General features: G+C 37.6%; 1 protein-coding gene across 2 annotated transcripts in view; it reads left to right on the top strand.

Moving 5' to 3' along the window:
* VGLL3 (vestigial like family member 3) overlaps positions 1 to 21,409 on the top strand; it is a 44,003-nt gene that overhangs the window by 3,003 nt on the left and 19,591 nt on the right. The window contains exons 2-3 of one of the 2 annotated variants that reach the window (XM_054585234.1): positions 10,011 to 10,290; positions 19,195 to 19,728. In XM_054585234.1, the coding sequence (XP_054441209.1) occupies positions 10,011 to 10,290; positions 19,195 to 19,728 (814 nt within the window). Of the gene's footprint in view, positions 1 to 10,007; positions 10,291 to 19,194; positions 19,729 to 21,409 lie in introns of both variants that reach the window. The other variant, XM_054585233.1, reaches the window with a different exon arrangement.

Raw genomic sequence — 21,409 nt, 5'->3', positions numbered from 1 at the left:
AAAAAAATGAATCAGGAAATTCTTATCAGGCTGACAACATTTTTAGACTGTGCGGTGCGTGGGTGAAGTGGGACTAATATTGACTTGGCCCTAATGTAGTCATTGGAGAATACATATTTTGGTTGTTTTTGCATTCCATAAGGTTTTATCATTATTATCCATGAAGATTATTTTCTCCGTACATGGGAAGTGACCTCTAATAGCATCTTGCCTGGGAGACAAAAATAAGGGCTACAACTTCTAGTGCATTTGAAGATTAATTTGTTGAGGAGCAAAAAGGAAAAGCAGAAAAAAAATGATAGAGTTATAAAGAAAGTTTAATGATCATTTATAAAATGTTAGGAAACAGCTTTAAAGTTTTATATTACTTCTATATTCAGTTGTCGTGTATTTTTGAACTGATTTTTTTCTTCAAATCTGTATAGCTTTGAAGTCTTGTAGACTGGTGTATATTTTAAAATGCTTCATTATAACGGATTTTAAACATAGGTATATGTTTCCTCTTAATGTATGATTGTGTAGCTGAAAATTCTTTTTGAAACTGTAGAACTTTATACTCTAGGCATGTGTACTTTCAGCTTTTTCCTAACAGCACAAGTGTACACTTGAAATACTAAGCTACTTTTTAAACTGAACATGTATATTGTAGGTGGGTAATATGTTAGTATCTTAAAGCCAAAGCTAACTGCATAGAAATCAGGCAACGTTGCAATGTGTTACCTAGGCAGAGGGTAGGCTAAATGAATCAAAGTGATATATAAATAAGTCTGAAGGGAAAATTTTATAGGACCTGATGTTAATTCCTAGAAACTGCATGGATGTGCCTAAATTTTACAGTGTGCTCCACAGAGTCAGGATTTGCCGAGGGCTGCTAAGCTCCTTGGTCCCTGTGCCTACCGTCTTTTTATAACCTTAGTAATCAGCCCCTCGCATCTCAAGAGAACTCTTGACTCAGTCTCTCAGCACATGCTCTGAAGGCATGATGACCCTGCGGAACGTGCATCGAAAGGAATGCACTCGTATCCTAGCAGTGACAGTAGGGACCAAGCAAGAAAATTCAAAATATATGTCAGGAGAAATTGGGCAAAATGATATGAAATCACAGATTTTCTTCACAGAAATCTTCACAGATTTCTCATCTTAAATGCAGACAGTCTCTTGTCCTCTAACCCTGCCCCGCTTCCTATATTTATAATGTTAACATCAGGAAGATGCTTAAAGCAAAGCCTTGAGACTTGTATAATTCATAGATGGGGTAGTGAAAGTTGAGAACAATTGCTAGTTTTCTAATTGGACATAAGGATGTCTAACAACCATACTTTGGGCTTCATATAAGTTAGAGTACATTTACTCTGTTCTCTTCAAGAGAGACAGTTACTGCATGCATGCTTTCATTTGAAAGAGTTAAAGAACCTTGGGAGGCAGAAGTCCAGTTAAAAGTTTGTAAGGAGTTTTTTTTGTTTTTTGTTTTTTGTTTTTTGTTTTACCCCAAACTCTTTCTTTGGACTTTGCCACCTTCGTTTGGTCATAAAACTTCTCTGAGATTCTGTTTGTCAGGGGGAAAAAAACTAAAAACATACCTCAAGCCCTCCTTTTATAAATGGGAATATGGATATTCATAGGACTGAGATGCCTGGTTAAATATCTCAAAGCTAATTGGGGATAAAATTAGAATCATCACAATCCCCTGTTCTCCCATGTAGCATCTTTCCACCATACCATGAAGTCTCCCAAGATTTTTTATTATTGCACAATAAGCTTATTCTTGTCTTTTGTGCTCCAAATCAACTTTCTGATAAAGAAGATTAATATGCAGTAGACTTTTTTGGCCTTGGAGCTTGAAATTCTTTCCAAGTCCTTGGTAGTGTGCTTTTTCAGTTTAGGCATTCCAAAGTCCTTTTGCAAGCATTTGTATTATGCTAATGACTTTTGCTATCCATGTCGTATCCTTTGTTGATGAGGTAGAATATCCACTTAGCAAATGAACATTTATTTATTTAAAATAGTATGCAGGAAGTGGTATTAACAGTCAGCTTTAAGTGCCTCATATATCATTGCTATTCAAACATAAGTTTAGATTCATTAGGAGGAAAGAATACAATTATATCTTAGGTAGTTTCAATACACAGTCAACTTATTTAAGGAGGAGTATCTAATTTTCTTGCAACTGTAAACAAGGACTTAAGTAGGTTTATAAGAATTCATACAAGACTTCTTTGAGAAAGACCAGCCCCTATAATTCCACACTACACAAATTAACTCGACTGCAGAGACTTAGAAGATTCAAGTGCCCCACAGTTTTATGCCCTCCCCCAATAACTTTCCAGCCATAAGATTCAAAGCTAGAGAAGAAAATTGAACTTTAAAATAACTAAACTGAGCTGTTGTGTCTGGCATTCAACTAGAGTGGAGATTACAGTAACAATAGTAAATACAGGCTTACGATCTATAAAATCATGTATAGTGAGGATATGTTCACCAGGAAAACAAATGTCAGGGCAAGGTAACACTATTTGGAAATTTAAGTGAAGGGTATTTTGGATAAGTTCAAGGAACTCCTACTTCATCTAACACTTACTGAGCCTAAACTATCAAAGTTTGGGATGGCAGGGAAATGTCCCCTACCAAAGGAAATGAGGGTGTTCAGAAGGTAGAATCATACTATGCACTGACCCTTTGGGCTGTTATGGAAGATATGTTGAGCTGACTCTGTTAGGCAGTATATACATTTCTGTTTTATATCTTTCTCTGTGAAGGAAATTTTCAGTGAGACTAAAAATATTAAGCTCAGGATGCTTAGGCAAATCCTAAAGCAAATTCATGAGTTAGGTGACTCTCATTCTAAAACCTGGGTGCTTAACCTGGATCCCATTATGCCCATAAGCTCTGTTTCCAGTTAGCTTTGAAAAAAATTTCAAAACAAATACATCTAGTAATAGGTAATAACTTAAGGTATTATTTCAAGGAAAATATTGTCTTATGACTCAGTGATTCTACTTCTGGGAATATATCCGAAGAAACGCAAAACACTAATTCAAAAGAATATATGCACCCCTATGTTCGTTGCAGCGTTATTTTTAAAAGCCAAGATTTGGAAGCACCCAAGTGGCCATCAATAGATGAGTGGATAAAAAAGTTGTAGTGCATTTATACAACAGAATACTACATGACTATAAAAAATAAGGAAGCCTTACTTTTGCAACAGCATGGATGGATCTAGATGATATTATGCTAAGTGAAATAAGCCAGTCAGAGAAAGACAAATGCCAAATGCCATATGATTTCACTTATATGTGGAATCTAATGAACAAAAGAAACAAAACAGAAACAGACTCAAAGATATGAGAGCTGTCAAAGGGAAGGGGGTTGGGGGCTGAGTGAAAGAGGGGAAGGGATTTGGCAGTACAAATTAGTAGTTGCAGAATAGCTGCAGAGATGTGCATAGCAGCGTGGAAACTGTAGTCAATAATGTTGAGATAAATGGCTTTGGGGCCGGGTGGGTGCTTGGAGTAGAAGGGGGATCCGCTCTGCAGAGGGCTTGGTTTTCCCAACACTTTGCTGTACATCTGAAACTAGTGCAGAATAGTATTATATGTAAACTATGGTTGAAAAATAATAGTAAAAAGCTACCTTAAAGAAAGAAACAAAAGCTCTCTAATATTTGAATATCAATGTCTGGCAGAGACAAATGAAGGAAATAATTTGGGGCAAAACTGTGCCCTGAACCTTTCAAAAAGCATATTGTTAAGCAGCTGGTTTTCTGCTTTAACTATTCATTTTGGGAGACCCTACGAGGGCCTTGAACCATTAGACCCAAACATCTGCCGCTAGAAGCAAGTCATAAATGCCATATTTATAGATATTTATAGATATTTCAGTGGATACCAGATTTATGCCAGTAATTTACACGTGTGGTCTGAACTGGGGTAACTGAACTATTTTTCACTTATCTCGTAATTTAGTATAGGAAAAAAAGAAAAGAATGACCTAAAGTAAACAGGTGTCTTTTGCTCTTAAAAGTATATTATTTTCATATGCCAGAACATTTGTCCATGTGGATTTAGTGAGGGGACTCAAAGGGTGCATTCTTTCTTGTTACTGTGAAGGCAGATAAAAGAAGTACCGAAACTAATTCCTAGGAATTGGGCTAGATGACCGTGTCTGAAAATGAATTAGTCTTCAATGGTCTGTAGGGTTTTTTTGGCTAGTGTCCAGCAAAATCAGATGAGGCAGCCAATGGAAGAAACAAAATTAAGTGTGAATTTTTCTAGAGCTCCAGCATGCTGCTTATTAGGATATAGAATTGGACCAGAGTTCTAATATAATTAAGTCAAAATTCCTCATTTTCAGAAGAGGAAGCCGGGGGCCAGAGGGTTACTCAGACGCATGGACTAGTTTTGGTTAAATCCCTTCTCTCATTCCATCCTTTCTACTATGCTCCCTTCCCTTCTAGGTTTCCTTTGAAAAAAGAAAACAGTAACTTACCTAATGTTACCTTCTTACTTTTCTTATTTTTACATTTTTGAATATTAGCTACTTGGAGAAATAACACTGTTAGCTTTATGGATAAACCACAAGATTCCCTTTATTTTCTATTACCCTTATAATATTTTCCCAACTACGAGTTCAGAGACAGGCTATGACTTTCGTCTTTGTTCCTCCAAGTCTTAGTTCTGTTACTGACACAAAATAGGAATTAATTGAAAATTCAATGAATAACAGATACATTTAAAAAAAATGCAATCATACCCTAAGTCTTGTAATAGGCTTATACAGGCATACAAGTAATTTATACATTGGTAGTGTAGTTTCATTCCATAGTAGCTGGTTTGAGAGAGAACACATGCCCTTATTTTATGATCATTGCTTAAAACATTGTGGGAATGAAAATTTTGAAATTCTCTCTAAGACTCTGGCACATTTTTTGGATCATCCTCAAAACTGGAAAATTTTCATCCTTGGAAGAGATGGGTTTGATTTTTGATAATGACCAGAATCACTGAGAGGCAAGTGTGCTACAACATAGATGATCATGTTAATATTATTTTTGGTTTGCTCCTTCCAACTGTTAAGAACAAAACAAATGAAAAAAAGGAAACAAACAGAATCTCAAGGTGTGACTGTGCCTCACAAACCGGCTCTGCTCACTCTTCCAAAATAAGATTTCCAGAAAAATGGTAAACAATTGTCGTATGTGTCTGACTTGTCAGGGGCGCAATACCTCTTTACATATAGAAGTCCAGTTTCATCTAAATATACAGATATTTTGCATTTCTTAATTGTCATACTTCTGATGTATGTTTACTAATTTTTTAAAGCTGTAGATAACTTTGGACTCTCCTTAGTGAGCATGTGATGCCATGCTGACTCTGGGTATCTGTTTATCTATTCAATTAGAATAAATATCATATAGAGACTCATTTCATTCAGTCTGTTTTCTTGGTATATGCTTTGTAGTCAGGCAGAAATAGGTTCTAATTCCATCTCTGCCATGTGATAGTTAGGTGAACCTAGCAAAATAAGTCAGTTTTTGCATATGTAAGTTGGGAATAATTATTCCAACAAAATATGTTTGAGAGAGAGTTAATCAAAAGTATATTAAAAATTTGTGGCATATCTTCCTTATTTTGACCCACCCTGCCATACCCTGATTTTTTCTCTTCCAAATAAGCTAAGAGTAAAAATTTCAAGTCTCTGAGATATTTTTAAAAATCTGTTATTCAAGTGAATTCAGAAAAATATGATCAAAGAGCAATGTGCTGCTTTCATGGACTGTACAATATTGAAACAGTTACTCCTGGCTAGTATTATAGGCTACTCTTATAGACTTTAAGCATGTTTTGAAAATTAAAAAAAAAATTATTGCATTTAGAGAAGATAGCCAGGAGGGAGGGAGGCAGGGAGGAGGGGGACGGGAGAGAGAGAGAGAGAAGGAAAGATCTGTTTTCAAACATCCAATGATTCATTAAAATACTTTTGTTTCCTTAGGAAAAAAAGTTTCCACATATGCACAGTAATCATTTGGCATTTTGTAGGCTTAAGCCTTGGGGAGTTAGTGGTATTTGGCTCCTGACATGGAAGTCTTTCTCTTGTCAGACAAACCCTTTCCCCTGCACATTCCTGTGCAAGTTTGTTTCTGTTGTGCCTGATGGCAGGCGATGAGGTGGTGGGTATGGTTTGCACTGCCTAGGCCTCCTCCTTCACTCCACTCCTTTAACCTCTTCTTGGGTCAGTTTTAACTTAGTGGCTATTAACTCATTCATTGTTTCACTTAACTTGGGTGTCGTTTTACCTGGATAACAATTGTTATTACTCTGAGATGGGGATGAGCCGGTTCATGTGTGTTAAATAAACCAACTTTCAGTTTTTGAAGTCTCTTTGAATGGCTTCTTTATTTTTGTTAACAATTCTTCAGGGTCTCATAAGAAAAGCAAGCACATTTCTGAGATATTTAAATTTTTTTAGGAAGTGATTGTATGTTTTGAGAGAAATATGAACTAGGCTGCCTTTCTATGTTGATTCAGGATATCTAGGTTTTGATGATCTGAGATTTATTCTCACCATTGGAAATTTTCTATATTTTTCTGAAGAAAGAAGATAACACTAAGGAAGTTTTATTTCAGGGAGCAAACACCAAGGCAATACTGAAAAGCGCACATGAGTTACATAGTTTTAAAAAGGCAAAGAATTGATTTACAGTCACTACAGCACAGGTCATGGAAAGTAGCTGAGACTTGAGTCTGTGGAGAAGAATATTAGCATGTGGTCAATGTCAGCATATGATTCAATTGCTGTTTAAATCCTGTGTTGGTTTTCTTCATGCTCACACTCAATGTTTGGAAAACGTATACAAATTAAATTTTACTTAGCTATCAGGCTATTTGGATACTTTAGAATTTTCCCTTTGAACACTGATGTTGATGATGAGGCTTTAAATGTGTGTGTGTGTGTGTGTGGTGTGCATATGTGTTGTGAATGTAAATATTTAAATTGGTTCACTGTAATTTGTGAAAACTGACTCAGCTTTATGTGAAAAAAGTACAAAAGGGAATAAATGATAGGTATGCCTTTTTTCCTGCCTATTGGTAGATGTATCATAGGCTCCCTATTCATTTTATTTGTTTGATAGTCTCCAAGAAAATTTATTTAATTAGAGGCCTGTCTTAAAGAGTTGCAAGAGAAAAAAAGTATATTTTATAAGCATTCTAAAAATTTTTACTTAAAGGAATCATTACAGTTATTTTTATAGAATCACAGATGTTTGCATACAAGGGAAATAATATATTAGTATGTATTTATATAAATGCATATGTACATATACAGACATATTACATATATGTGAAATATAGAGTATAGGGAATCGATGTGACCATCAACAAAAAATAATCTTTAAAAAATAGATTAATAAAAGGTATTATGATACAATAGCAGATTTTGCTCAATTTCCCCCATTTTATATTGAAAAGTATGCCACTTTTAGATTAATTTATTTGTAACCAGCCATTCGACAATGGTTGAAAAAGAATAACAAAAATTAATTCACATTTAGAAAATAGTATAATCTTAAATAGGTAGAAAATCTATAGATTAAACTCTACTGCCACCAATTAAAAATTATAATCTTTTATAATTGGTATAGATCATAATATTATGCTACATTTATATCAGTGTACACATTTTTGTGTATATAACACTTTAAGTAATTTTATTTAATCTAACAATTGATTGCTAATTGCGATATAATAAAACATTGCCTTTCTTTGGATAGTTAACACAGCCAGGACTTAACCTAAAGAATAAATGTTAAAATTAAACAAATGAAACAATAGTTGCAAAACTTGATTCTCAGGAACTGATATTGAGCTGGACATTAACAGAAAAAATGAAATCAATTTCATAGATAATAATGAACTCTTGTGGACAGTGAAGCTACTCTGTAGATTGGTTTTAATTTCCTTCCCATATAAAAACAGTGCTTCTTTCCTAATATGCCAGAGTGTTCGGTGGAGAGTGTGTATATATGCTAAACATGATGACTTCAAGTGAATATGCACATGCCCAGAGAATCAGTATTGTGATTTGACTAATAAATTGTAACACTCATTTAATTTTATAATGGAATTTAAAGCTAGGCGTAACTTTAGAGGTCATTTAGATAACTTTTATACATTTTATACACGACTCATTTTATATATAACTTATGTTACTGTGGTGTTTTTACTATTGAAGTTAAATGTGAACATGTTCAAATCTGTGCAAAACAGACTACAAGAAATATAGCTACTCACTCATTACAATCACCACTCAGTTATTACAATTACGTCAGCAAGATATGAATTAAATATTTATCAACAAATGATAATTATATTGACACACATTTCAAATAAAAAATCAATACACTTGTTTACACATAGGTATGAATAGCAGCCCCTAAATAATAACCAGAAGTTCATAACGTACCTGAACTATTCAGGACTTATTTCACACAAGGAGAACATATTCATTGCTAGGGGAAAGGGTTTAACTTACTGAATGATGCTTTTATAATTTGGGGCTATACATTTCATACCTAGTAATTACTTTAGAAACGTAAGAGCCTAGATTGTGTGTTTTGATAACATCTGCAAAGTTATGTGCTTACTGTGTATTCTAGAATGATTTATTTTTTTCAACTCACATTCACTTCCCAGTGTGCATTTTTTTTCTGAAATTAAAGGATCTGACAAAGGAAATTAAAACCTGACAAAGGATCAGGTTTTGCAGGTGTACAGACAATACAAAGCTAATTTCATCATTAGGATAATGAATTTTATATCTTTAGCATTACTTTCTTATATCTATTTTACATTGAAATTATTGATAACAAAAGTGTTTAATGAAAATGTTGGGAAATACCAAAAAGGGAAAATAAAAAATAACAATTAAAAACTTACCAGCCATGAAAAACAATACAAAATATAACATTTTGGCAATTTGTATTCCCACACTAGATACCTCTCCCCTGCTCTCCTCTGTCACATACATGCACACACATATATATACCTGCATGTTTTTATTACACATTCTGGCTCCACCACTTACATGCTCTGTGAGCTTGGGCAAGTTATTTCACTTTTCTGTGCTTTAGTTTCTTCATCTCTAAAATATGGATAGTAACAATAACTATATTATATTGTAGAACTGTAAGCATTTAGTTGGGTAATTAATATGTAAATGTCTGGCAGAATATAATATATGAACCATTATTATCACTATAATGATACATATGTTTTAAAATATTTTAAGATCATCAAAACGTTCTCATTTTAATTGAAACCCATACTAGCCATTGCTAGTATCTTGTATTATTTTCTTTAAGTCACAACAATACCTTTTTTTTCTCTCTATGATAATGGTGGTACATGGAACATCTGAAAAATATGTTCCATGCAAAATGAATTTTCACACAGACTTACTTTGTCACTTTTGTTTGATTTTTGAGAAATGAGTTGGGCACATCTGCCAAATCCTTTTATAAGATGTTACATTTTTGTTTTTATCTTAGTGTATTTCATTTATGAAAAGCCCTCTTCTTCTCCACCCCGCTCTCAGACAGTTAGGCCCCCTATCCCCCGTTTCTCCCTGTTCCACACTATAATGTTGTTCTGCATTAAATGTTTAAAATTAAAAAAAAAAATGGAAGAGGAAAGAAAAACAAAAGGAATCTGTCACATTTTTGTTTAAGTCATCCTTGTTTTGGTATACTTAGATTAACAAAAAACTTCCATACTCTGAAAATATACAATCCAATAAAGGATTTTAACTGTTTTTCCCCTTAAATTTGAAATCGATTTTTTTTAAGGGTGGGAAGGGTGGTTTGGGGTGGGGGAAGATGGAGTAAAACAAATGAAGAAGAATCAATTTGAGAATATATGTTAATTTTTAGATTTTTAAAAATTGAAATGTTAACTAGTTAATGCTCTGTTACAAACTGTCTGTGATACTGTGTTTTGTTTATTCCATCCCAGAAGAAGTTAGCGGTATACAGCAAGATGCAGGACTCTCTGGAAGTCACCCTTCCCAGCAAACAAGAGGAGGAGGAGGAGGAGGATGAGGAGGAGGAGGAGGAGAAAGACCAGCCTGCCGAGATGGAGTACCTTAACTCTCGCTGTGTCCTTTTCACTTATTTCCAGGGAGACATTGGGTCAGTAGTGGATGAACACTTCTCAAGAGCTTTGGGCCAAGCCAGCATCCTCCATCCAGAATCTGCCATTTCAAAAAGCAAGATGGGGCTAACCCCCCTATGGAGAGGTAAGAATTTAAAAGCAGATGCTCTCCAAGGCCCTGTCTCTGTTTTGCAACCGCCTGTACCAGGTTCCAGCTGGAGACTCGCCCCTGAAGACGGATATCCACTTGCTTTTTAATTTTTAAGGACAGCAAGGAATTTCTTTCAGACAAACAGCTGGATCAGTTTTGTCACATGTGGAATGCAGGGTTGGAAAAGATGCAGTCACACCCCTTAAATTCCTCATGGAAAGTAGTGATGCAACTGGCCGGGGTTTATAGTGGCAGGATCTAGCTGCGAGGCACCATTCCTTAAGCCCCGATGGCCCAATTTGGATGTCTAAATAAGAGGCGTGTCTGGATCAGCTTTTAAAAATTAGCTCTTGCTCATTCCACTAGGTGCTACGTGGTGACATAGCAGAGATCTGAGTCTGACCCAGGAATACAAACTTTGAAAGCCTCTGTGTTCTCTTAATAACTTTCTGTGTCTTGCTTTGTTGTGCTATTAACCCTTTGCTGTGTGCAGTCCAGATATTATTGACTCTATCTACATGGTGTAGGCTACTGTTTTTACCTCGGTAAAGTAAAACAGTAGATGGGACATCCTCTTCTTTATTTCCTTCTGTATAGAGGTCACAGAGATGTGTTTGAATCTAATTACTAGCTCACTGCAAATTGTTGGTTGACATCTTCAATGGGATATTTACAAGGTTAGAGAAAAAAATAATACATCATTCCAATAATAGTTTTTTTAAGAGATTTAAAAAATTTCTTTATTTTTAGACAGAGGGGAAGGGAGGGAGAAAGAGAGGGAAAGAAACAACAGTTGTGTGGCTGCCTCTCGCGTGCTCCCCACTGGGCCCTGCAACCCAGGCATGTGCCCTCCTGGGAACTGAACCAGTGACCCTTTAGTTCACAGGCCAACACTCAACCCACTGAGCCACACCAGCCAGGGCTCCAATGATAGTTTTAGAAAAATGTGTTATAGAAGTTTTTTCTTTTGTTTGTTTGTTTTTTTCCCCCCTGAACTTAGCAGGTTATTTGAAGCATCTAGTAAAATGGATCTCAAAGTGTGGTTTCCAGGACTAGGTACATTGATATCACATAGGAGCTTATTAAAAATGCAGATTCTTGGGGCACACCTTAGACCTACTGAAGCAGAAGCTCAGGGGTAGAGTTATCTGTGTTTTAACCAGCCCTCTCAGTGATTCAGATGCAGGCTCAAGTTTGATAATCATTTATCTTGCGCTGTTAAAAACACAGATTGCAGGCCACCTAACTCAGATCTACTCAATCAGCATCCCTAAAGGAAGGCTCTGGGAATTATACTTTCACAAGTGCCCCAGGTAATCCAAAGATGAGGAAAGGCTGGTCACCTGTGGTAGGCTTCCTGCGGTTGGGGGCAGGTGAGAGGTCATGAGTGGTCGGTCCCCTCTCAGCATCGGAGGAATGGTTCTGCTCCATTGTAAGAGAGCTGGGCCTGATCTGTAAATATGATGCTTTTCCCTCCCTTCCTTCTTCCGGCCCTCCCTTCCTTCCGCCCTCCCTCCCTCCCTCTCTCCCTTCTCTCCCTCCTTTTGGTAAATATGAAGAACACTAAAATGAGCAATGACTATAAAGGGAAGGTAGAATACAATAGAATACAAACTCAAGTGACTGAGACCTTGACAGAGGTGAATTGGGAATCATAATTGCTTATTTGATTAGTGCATATTATAGACTTCCCACAGAACTGAGAAATTAATCCTTGGAAACCTAAGATATTGTGTAATCAACCGATATCCTATTTGGTAGCACATAGTGAATATGTTTAAAGACTTGTAGAGGGTAAAAATAAGAAAACTTCAATGAATTAGCTGTCTTTAATATTTTGGTATATCAAAAATAAATCCTATCAGGATAATCCATGCCAGGAGAGTAATAAATACAATACTACTTCTTTTAGAAAGCTGACGTACGTAATGCTAGTAATCCTCTAATCTGGGTTGTAGGAACAAGAGGCCAAAATTATAGCTAGATGCAAGAGTGATTTGTCTATAGCATCATCATCAGAATAGTTTTAAGTGCGGTGCTGTACATGTACCAAAACTCTACAGTTCACTGTTTTTCCAATAATCTGTATGACTGAACAGAGAAGACCTTCAGACAGATGTCAAATTTTGATATAGAAAGTATAGATAATGGTAATGGTTTAGTAACTATTATTACAATTTTCTTGGTATTATCTTAAATTTGGCCTTTCAGTCTATCTCCTCGTTTACTCATTGACTTACCCAGCACGTATTTATTAAGGTCTTACTATGTTCTAGGTAGTGGGAATGCGCCAGTGAACAGGAGAGTCTAAGCCTCTACATTCATGGACCTTTTTAGTGGAATAGACAGCTAATAAATGTATAGTGAAACTCAAGGTGCTATTTTCTTAGGGCAATAAGAAGCAGTCTCTCTGAGGCCATTACATTTGGGCATAGACCTGGAGGAAGAAAGAGTGCTCCTACATGAATATTAGGGGAAGATTATTTGAGGCAGAGGGAATAGCCAGTGCAAAGTCCCTGAGTAAAGATGGAGTTCAGAATGTTCCATGCGAAGTAAAAATGCTGGCAAGTGTGGAGTGAAATGAAGAGTGACGGGTAGAAACAAAAATTTTTAGAATTTTTTATGTCAGTTTAGTTTATCAGAGTAGCCCAGGCAAACACAGTGTGCTCTTCAATTTCCATCTCTTGATCTCCCATTAATTATTTTCCCTAATACTCAGGATAATGCATCTCTACATGGAAAATCTGGAATAAATATGAATTAAATGATTAAGTGACTGCCTTAGAGAAACCACAGATTAAGTGACTGCCTTCCGTGTACCCCAGGTTAGAATACAAAAAAGTCTTCAATGGAGAATTTATTAGCAATAAGTTGTTTGACATCATTGATTACAGTTTTTTATATTTGTAAACTAAGTAAAGTTCTGTGTTTTCAAATGTATCATTTACTTTCCATTTGTGAATAGAACTTTGCTTTAGTTGTTTCTAATTATGAATCAGTCAGTTTTAGATAAATATACATAACTTGGATACGATTCTGATTCCCATGTCTAGCAAAGAGAGTTTTGGGGAGTTTTGTATTAATTGCCAGAGCATTACAGGTTTGGAGAATGCAGCCTTCGGATTGTTTGTTTTGGGTTCAAGTTTGGGCCTTATTACTGTCTGATTGCAACGTGATTTGGAATTAAGTACTTAACAATCTGTCTGGGCATAACTTCAAGTACATAATGTATGTTTATTGATACCCACTTCCTAGGGTTATAATAAAGATTTTTAAGTTAAATATATGAAGAATTTGGCATAGGGCTTGCTGCGAGGCACTAAATGAAGGGCAGATGCTTTTTCTCCTTTTCTTAAGTGGGTTTCCACTCATTTTGCACATAGAACACCAACCTTGGGTCTTCATACGGAAACGTTGCTTTTTGGAAGTTTGGATTTCTGGCAGAAACACAGTGTGTTGGACATAGTAGGGACTTCGGGCTACTGAGAGTGTCAATGGCCATGGCAGAAAGACTTTCGCAGGAGCTGGTGACCAGCTGTATTAAATTAAAAGGTCTAATTGATGGCATGAAATTTTTACAGGGCTGCACAAGTGCTACAGTGCTACAAAGGAATTTAAAACTGAATTATGTTTGAATGCAGAATGTATTTACACAGTAAATCTTTAGACAAGAATAGAGTGTCAGCTAATAATGGAATAATGGTCATACTTTGTGTATCTTGATGGTGCGAGCTAAGTCCTCTTTAGGCATTTTGCAGCTGTGAGACAAACAATTGACAAGAAATATTTGTACTTTGTTTGGCACAATATTGACATCAATTCCCTCTTTTTTTTTCACTGTATTCTAACAGGGATTAAATAGGGCTTCTCAGTTAAGAGAACCTAATGAATCTGATTGTTCCCTTATCCCCATCCAAATAGAAACATCAGCTCCAAATATGTCTATGCATTGATCTCAGTGCCCAAAACCTAATGAATCTGAATGTCCTCTTATCCCCATCCAAACAGAAACATCAGCTCCAAATATGTCCATGCATTGATCTCAGTGCCCCAGTACTATTAAGAAAGGGGTGTGTGTTTAGAAAAGGGTAGTAGTTGGAGCCTTCGCAAAATATATCACTGACTTAAAAGCCATGCTGAATCGTAAACTTTCTGATATTTTTTTTCTTATTGTAGTGTCAAAGTAATTGTTGCTTGATTGACCTAGTGGTGTGTGCTTGGAAAAACTAATTCTGGTAGGAAAGAGCTCTCAAAATGAGTACTAACCTAAAACAGCAAAAGGGAGAAAGGGAAGGAGGGCCGCTTTTCAGAGCTGGCAGGGACTGGGAAGGAGATAGCCGAGCTCGTCCTCCAGGGGGCACTGCTGAGGCCATCGCCTCTGGGAAGTTTAGAACAGGCACATGGAAAGAAAGTGAGGTCTGCAGTACCTCATCGTCCTGCTTCCAAGGAGTGCGGGCATCTGATAGTGCCCCTTGAATCTCTCATTTTAGAGTCACAAGGCCCATTCTGAGTAACTCTAGAACGAAGAAGTAACGAGAGGGCAATCTTTGGACATAACGTAGTGCCTCATTCCTAAGTGACAGAAAACTTTGGAGCACATATCCTTTCACCTATGACCCAACAATTTATTTTCATGGGAAGCAGAACAAGAGAGTGGGAATTAAATTATTGTGTGGACCCTTTAGGTTAAGAATGCAATAGCAATTTTCTCCCACTGAGATTAATACAAAAATAAATGTTATCTTTTAACATTGATGTTTTAAATCAATATTTATTCAAAGATTATTTTCTGGAAATTAAAAAAAAATAAGATAGTGGTTCTATATCATTTTATTGTCCCATTTTTCCTTTTAATATAGTTTTCTAATCAAAATTAATACACTTTAATTAAAAATATATAAACGATGGATTTTTCTCTTGCCTATATTGTTGGCCCTTAGATTTTTTTTCAGAGACATTTAGAGTTCATATAAAAAGTATCCCAGCTACTGTGAATTGAAAGAAGCACTCCTCTAAATCTCCAAGGTTTATTTCTGGTATAATCAGACAGCGAGATTGCTGGGTATGCTTTGGGTGGGTTGTATTGGACAACGTATCAATTTTGTCCTTTTGTTGTGGTTTAGGAATAGGTTGTGTGTGTATAACATTTTTTAATCCCAAGTGCAAACTGAACCAAAGTAAAGGTTTTCTGTACATGCCAGAGTGTCGGTGTTAACATCATCCAACTATCAAGCAACACTGATCCCTCAGTCACCACGGAGTGTTAACATTATACAGTTCTGAATTGCCTCCACTAACCTGAAAAGTAATAATAATGCCTGGAAATAGCTCGTGCACAGTTTCTCATATGCTTTTTCATCCAACAAATGTGGCTGTGATTAAGTTCTCTAAGCAAAAAGTCATGTAATGAAAAAAATTTACATACATATGAAATAAGTACACTGATTCCCAGGCATGAAAAGAGCATATCATCTGTTTCTTTGTATCAGTATTTTTTCCTTAATAATCAAGTGACCAAATAGTGGTTTTGAAGTTTAGACTTTTCCATAAATATATTTTCTATTCGATACCATTTCATTTACTTGTAAAATGCAACATTGTTTTTGAAAGGGTTGTATAGATTTCTGCAAAATCTATATTAATCTCAGGAGACATACCAGCTTGGAAAATACTAAGTTGCTTCTAATTTAACTTTTCCCTGGGGCATTTTAAAGCTTTGTTCAGACTTTATGAAGTGCATTTTAAAAAATAGAGTTCCACTTTCAATGATAATGTGTTCACTAATCACAATACAATACTTCATAAATAGGACAAGATTTTTGGTTAGGAATTTGTTCATTATTCACATTTGTACATGCATATCCAAAATGCTTAAGCATCTATAAAATAAAATTGGGCCCATGTACATATAAATGAAAAGAAATAAAAGGAAAGCATCCAGAAAAATGACATACATTCTCTGTACTTTTGATATTTTAATGGTGGATTTCAATAAGGGGAGCTCTGTATTTCTGGCACACACCTGTGGCTTGGGTTCAGCAGCTTTTATAATGGGATTCTGGTCCCACCAGGAAATGAAAGTTGTGAGTAGAATGAAGGGTTCGGTATCAAAGGTTGCATCTGTGAGAGCCAAATGGTAGATCGATGGTGGCAACGCTGCACTAAGTGATGTAAGGAGCCTCTATAAACTCCTTGCATGGGCTCTGAACTTTGCACACTGACAGCTTCCACAGTGGGTGTGACAGAAATATTCTGTAATGGTCATCGCTTAAGGCAAATTGAATTTTCTTCTCACAGCTTATACAATTTTCTTCCTTGTCATTAGCAGCCATTTTTCATATGTCAAAGGAAGACCATTCTTAAAATATATTCGCCCTAGTGCCATTAAGTTTGATTTTAAGGGCTATTTTCTGATGGGGATTACGACAGAACAAATTCATTCAATGGAAAGTTTTCCAGGACTCTTTGAAGAACTGAGTAACAATTTCCACTTCCATCCTTTGCCTTTTGAAGATGATCATTTCCTAGATTTCCCCAAAGGGGTTGAGATCCACGGAGGTTCCGTGGGGGAGAGACTTGAATGTGAGACAAGAAGAGCTGTCTGTCCATAGAATGAATGGGTTGAATGATGACCACTCCGGGTTGTCCGGGAGAGAATGGGAAAGCTGGCAGCTCTGGTGCCCCGGCTGCTGGGGAAGCTAGAGAGAGGAAGTGTTTGAACACCGCAGCAATGTCCTGAGTATGCTAGTCTAGTCACATTTGTGGTGGTCGATTCACATTATACAAGCTTTCCCTGAAGGTAAAACAAACAAACAAACAAACAAACTGTTTTGGAAATTTATGAAATATGTCAAACTTCTGAATATAAAAAATATAAACTTCTGAATATAAAATACAAACTTCTGAATATAAAAGTACCTTTATTTCAAAGTACTTTTTAGGATATCCTTGATTCAACTGAAAGATCTAGCAAGGTTGGAGGTGGGGTGGGGGGTGGGGGGGGTGTGTGTGTGTGTGTAACCCAGTATAAAAATACCATCTTACTCTACGTGCATGACTAACATGTTAAAGCAACCTTATCTTCATCTTTAGATAGAAATAATTTGTAGGCCGCTTTACAGAAGGATAGAAGTGTGGAGCCAGAAGATACTTGGAATGTTCATTTGAGTGCTTCATATTTTAGTGGAAGAAACTTAGCTACAGAGAAGTCAACTGTTCCATCTTGGGGTCATAAAATGATATAGAGTAAGAGCTGGGTCCTAGTGCCCTGGCTGAGCCCTCTAGACCCCCAGTCCAGTGCTCCCACACCACACCACAGCTGCAGGCTATCGCTGGCGGCATCACTCTTCCTAAACAGAGATCTGACTGTATCAGTCCCTAGATTACAACCCTTCAAAGCTCTCTGAGAACTTCTCAGGACAGCGCCCACATTCAGTATATGGTTGGCAAGGCCATACCCTCCTGTGTCCTTCTTGGACCCTACTGTAAATTTTTGCCACCTTTTGCCAACTGAACTCTTTTTAATCTTTCAAATGCTACTTTGTGTGTGTAAGTGTGCGTGTGTGTAAGTGTGCGTGTGTGTGTGTGTGTGTAATTTTTGGCCTTTTTTTCACATAGTTTTTCATTAGCCTTTCACTACTTCTTCACAAGGCTAATCTCACTCTCCCTTTCAATTTGGCTATCACTCCCTTAGGCGGCTTCTGCACCTGCCTGTGTGCTTCCCCTTATAAGAGCACCTACTATGCCACATTGCACATGTCGATTTACTTATCTGTCCCCCATCAGATTGTGATTAAAAGTGACATCGGTTTGATCATCCTTGACCTCTTTATGTTTGGAACAGAGTAGGTCATCTATAAATATGTTAAAAAGATTGAGTGGAGAAACTGAATTTAGGCAGAGTTGGGGAGGATTATTCCTCTTTCTAATTTATCTCCAAGTGCTATTCTTTGATATTATTTATCCTTCCCAAACATGTTCTCAAACCCAAACTCCTACTTGAATCTCGATTTCCACAGAACTTTCACCGAAGTCCAATGTTGAGGTTAGAGTTACAATTGTGCCCTCTTGTGGCACAGCTGTGAAGAATGCTGGCCATCGAGGTGGCAGGCTACCTGTCTTCGATCTCTCTTACTTGCCAGCTGTGAAGTCTTGGGCTTCTTCCCTGCCTAGATTTCTACACAGATAAAATGGGACTAACAGTAGCAATAAAAAAGCGATTAACTGCCTCATAGAGCTGAAGTGAGGATCCATTGAGATTATCCATGAAAAGCCCCTGGCCTAGTGTGGGGCATTTGGTCACTATAATTAAATATTAACTACTGTTATTCTCAGCCCAGAGACTCCCAGACCTCCAAAGAAAGAATAAGCTTAGAATACACTCTTTTTGAAGGAAAATGAGTGTTGGTGAGCATACTTAAATGCAACCTTACTTCCATTTGTTCCTTTCATCATTAAAATGTTTAGTTTGAATAAAAGTTCTATTTGCACTCAAAAGAAGTTAGTAAACATCATTTCAGACCTACCTGGACCACATCTATGGCGTAAGTTTTCTTTACCTACGAGGTAGAGACCTATCACCTTTGCTCAGACCTGATGACAGCAAGACACTCAGGGGGAAATGAAGCTTTTCATCCCAACTTGCACACCTCAGTCTGGATTGCGACTGCATAAGCCAAACAAACTAGGGTTGGGAGGGCAGCGGGGACTCATTCAGCACCTAGAACGCTGAGCATGGACTTGGCAGGGGAGCTCAGAGGCTTCTCTAGTCTCAGCTCACCTCTGTGTGGGGAGAAGAAGTGTGTACTGATTAGCCTGCTGTAAAATATTGAACATGTAGAGGCAAGTCTGTCCCAGAACAGAATCTTATGTAAATAATTTATTTTTCTGTCTTCTCAGACAGCACAGCTCTCTCAAGTCAAAGGAATAGTTTCCCGACTTCCTTTTGGACCAGCTCTTACCAGCCCCCACCTGCACCCTGTTTGGGGGGAGTTCATCCTGACTTTCAGGTCACTGCACCCCCTGGCACCTTTACCGCAGCCGACCCCAGTCCCTGGCCAGGACACAGCCTGCACCAGACTGGCCCAGCCCCTCCCCCTCCCGTGTCTGAGTCCTGGCACTACCCTTTGGCATCTCAGGTGAGCCCGTCCTACAGCCACATGCACGATGTGTACCTGCGACACCACCACCCCCACGCTCACATGCATCACCGACACCACCACCACCACCACCACCCTCACCCTTCTGCCGCGTCTGCCCTGGATTCCTCCTACGGGCCCCTGCTGATGCCGTCAGTGCGTGCAGCCAGGATTCCTGCTCCTCAGTGTGACGTCACAAAGACAGACCCGACGACAGTCACCACTGCTACCTCAGCGTGGGCCGGAGCCTTCCACGGGACTGTGGACATAGTGCCAAGTGTGGGGTTTGATACAGGTGAGCTGGGGGGGATTCCTCCTTTCCATAAAGAGAAGTAAAAGCTAAGAAATATTTAAAAGCGGGGGGATATTTTAAGTACCTTGAAATATTTTTTCTTTCAAATGTAAAGTTAAGCTTTGTCAATATGTTTATAGAACCTAACCATTTTTGCAACAGTTCCTGCATTCCTGCAGAAACTGGTATGACTAGTTCACGGAGAACAGCCTGGGAAAGGTCTCGGAACTTTTCTACCATCTCTTAGGCTATGATCAGTTCCTTTGGACTGGAATCTCTGGTGCCTTATGTTTATCAAGTGTTGAGTCTATTCTTTAAATCTCCCGTCTCTGCGCTTTATACTGTATGTAATGCCTAACAGCAATCATAAATAGTATGTTTCAGTAGTTTTTCCTTCTCTTCTTTTTTGTTAGGTTTTATTGAGATTTATAAAACAAACTACTTTCTGGAATGTAGCCATGGTCTACTGTTTGAAAAAGATGAGGAAGTGTATTTTTTAAAAAAACATTTTCCTTCTCCTTCCCTTTCTTTGCCTTCTCTTTTTTTCCCCTCCCTTTCTTCTCCTCCTCTTTTCTCTCTTTCTTTCTCTCCTTCTCTTTGACTTGATAAAACTACTATAAAGTTTATATTCAACAGATTGGTAAAAATGATAAGGGAAATATTTATTCACAGAGCATTTCTCTCCTCTCTGGAAACGTCATGGTGTTAAATGTTTGAACTTAGCTTTTGGAACAGACTAGTCATATTAACAGCATCAGCAGTTCTGCATTCACAAAATCACAGGCATCAGAAGCTAAACAAGACCAATCAGGGCAGTGATTATATCCCCAGAGTCTACATTTCAAAGTCACCCACCTTCACCTCTCGTCCCAGGTTCTTTCCCTGGGAAACTTTGTGACATATTAGAACTTCCTCTCCAGAAATTTAAAGAAACTCACTCTTTTCTTAGTTTTTCTGTGGTGTGCAGGATTTTTAAAGTGAGTGTTGGCTCACAGGAGAGGACCCCCCCCAGAGTAATAAATGCCCAGCATCAAGTGGCATTCGTTCTGACGTGAGTGGAAGAATCTTACTTTAGTTACTGGTTCTGCACTGAGTTTTCCAATTTGGGCCATTGCCTGGCCTCACCTATTTCAGCTTCCTAATGGGTCTCTAGGTTCAAACTGCTTTTCTAAACAAACTACCAGGAGACTTGGTTCTCTCTCTCTAGGAGGGGAGAATGTGATGGGGCAAACTACCACAGGCTTCCTTTCTTTCTTAACTACATACTAGCAGAATGAAGATGACTCTTGAGTTGTTGGATGCCTGAGGCTAAATCTGAATAGATTTCCAGTTTGGTGGCTGCCATCACGGGTAGCCAATTTCTGGAAGCTCTTTCCTATCTTCCTCACATGGTACCTGTGTGGCCAGAGTTAACAGTGTCCTTAGTAGGCAAAGGGGATGTTCTCTCCTTTCTTAGTCACTTTGGGCTGCTATAACAGAATACCATACTCTAGGTGGCTTAAACAACATTTAGTTTTCACAGGTTTGGAAGCTGGGAAGTCCAAGATCAAGGTTCTGGCACTTTCAGTGCCTGGTGAGGATCCACTTTTTGGTTCACAGACACTGTCTTCTCAATGTTTCCCCACAGTGCATAAGGGACAAGGTAGCTCTCTGGCATCTCTTTTATAAAAGCACTAAGTCCATT

Source organism: Pteronotus mesoamericanus, unplaced genomic scaffold (assembly GCF_021234165.1).
Source record: "Pteronotus mesoamericanus isolate MK-2021 breed Mesoamerican mustached bat unplaced genomic scaffold, CSHL_Meso_final contig_82, whole genome shotgun sequence".
Lineage (NCBI taxonomy): Eukaryota > Metazoa > Chordata > Mammalia > Chiroptera > Mormoopidae > Pteronotus > Pteronotus mesoamericanus.
This window is presented reverse-complemented; position numbering and strand designations above follow the sequence as displayed.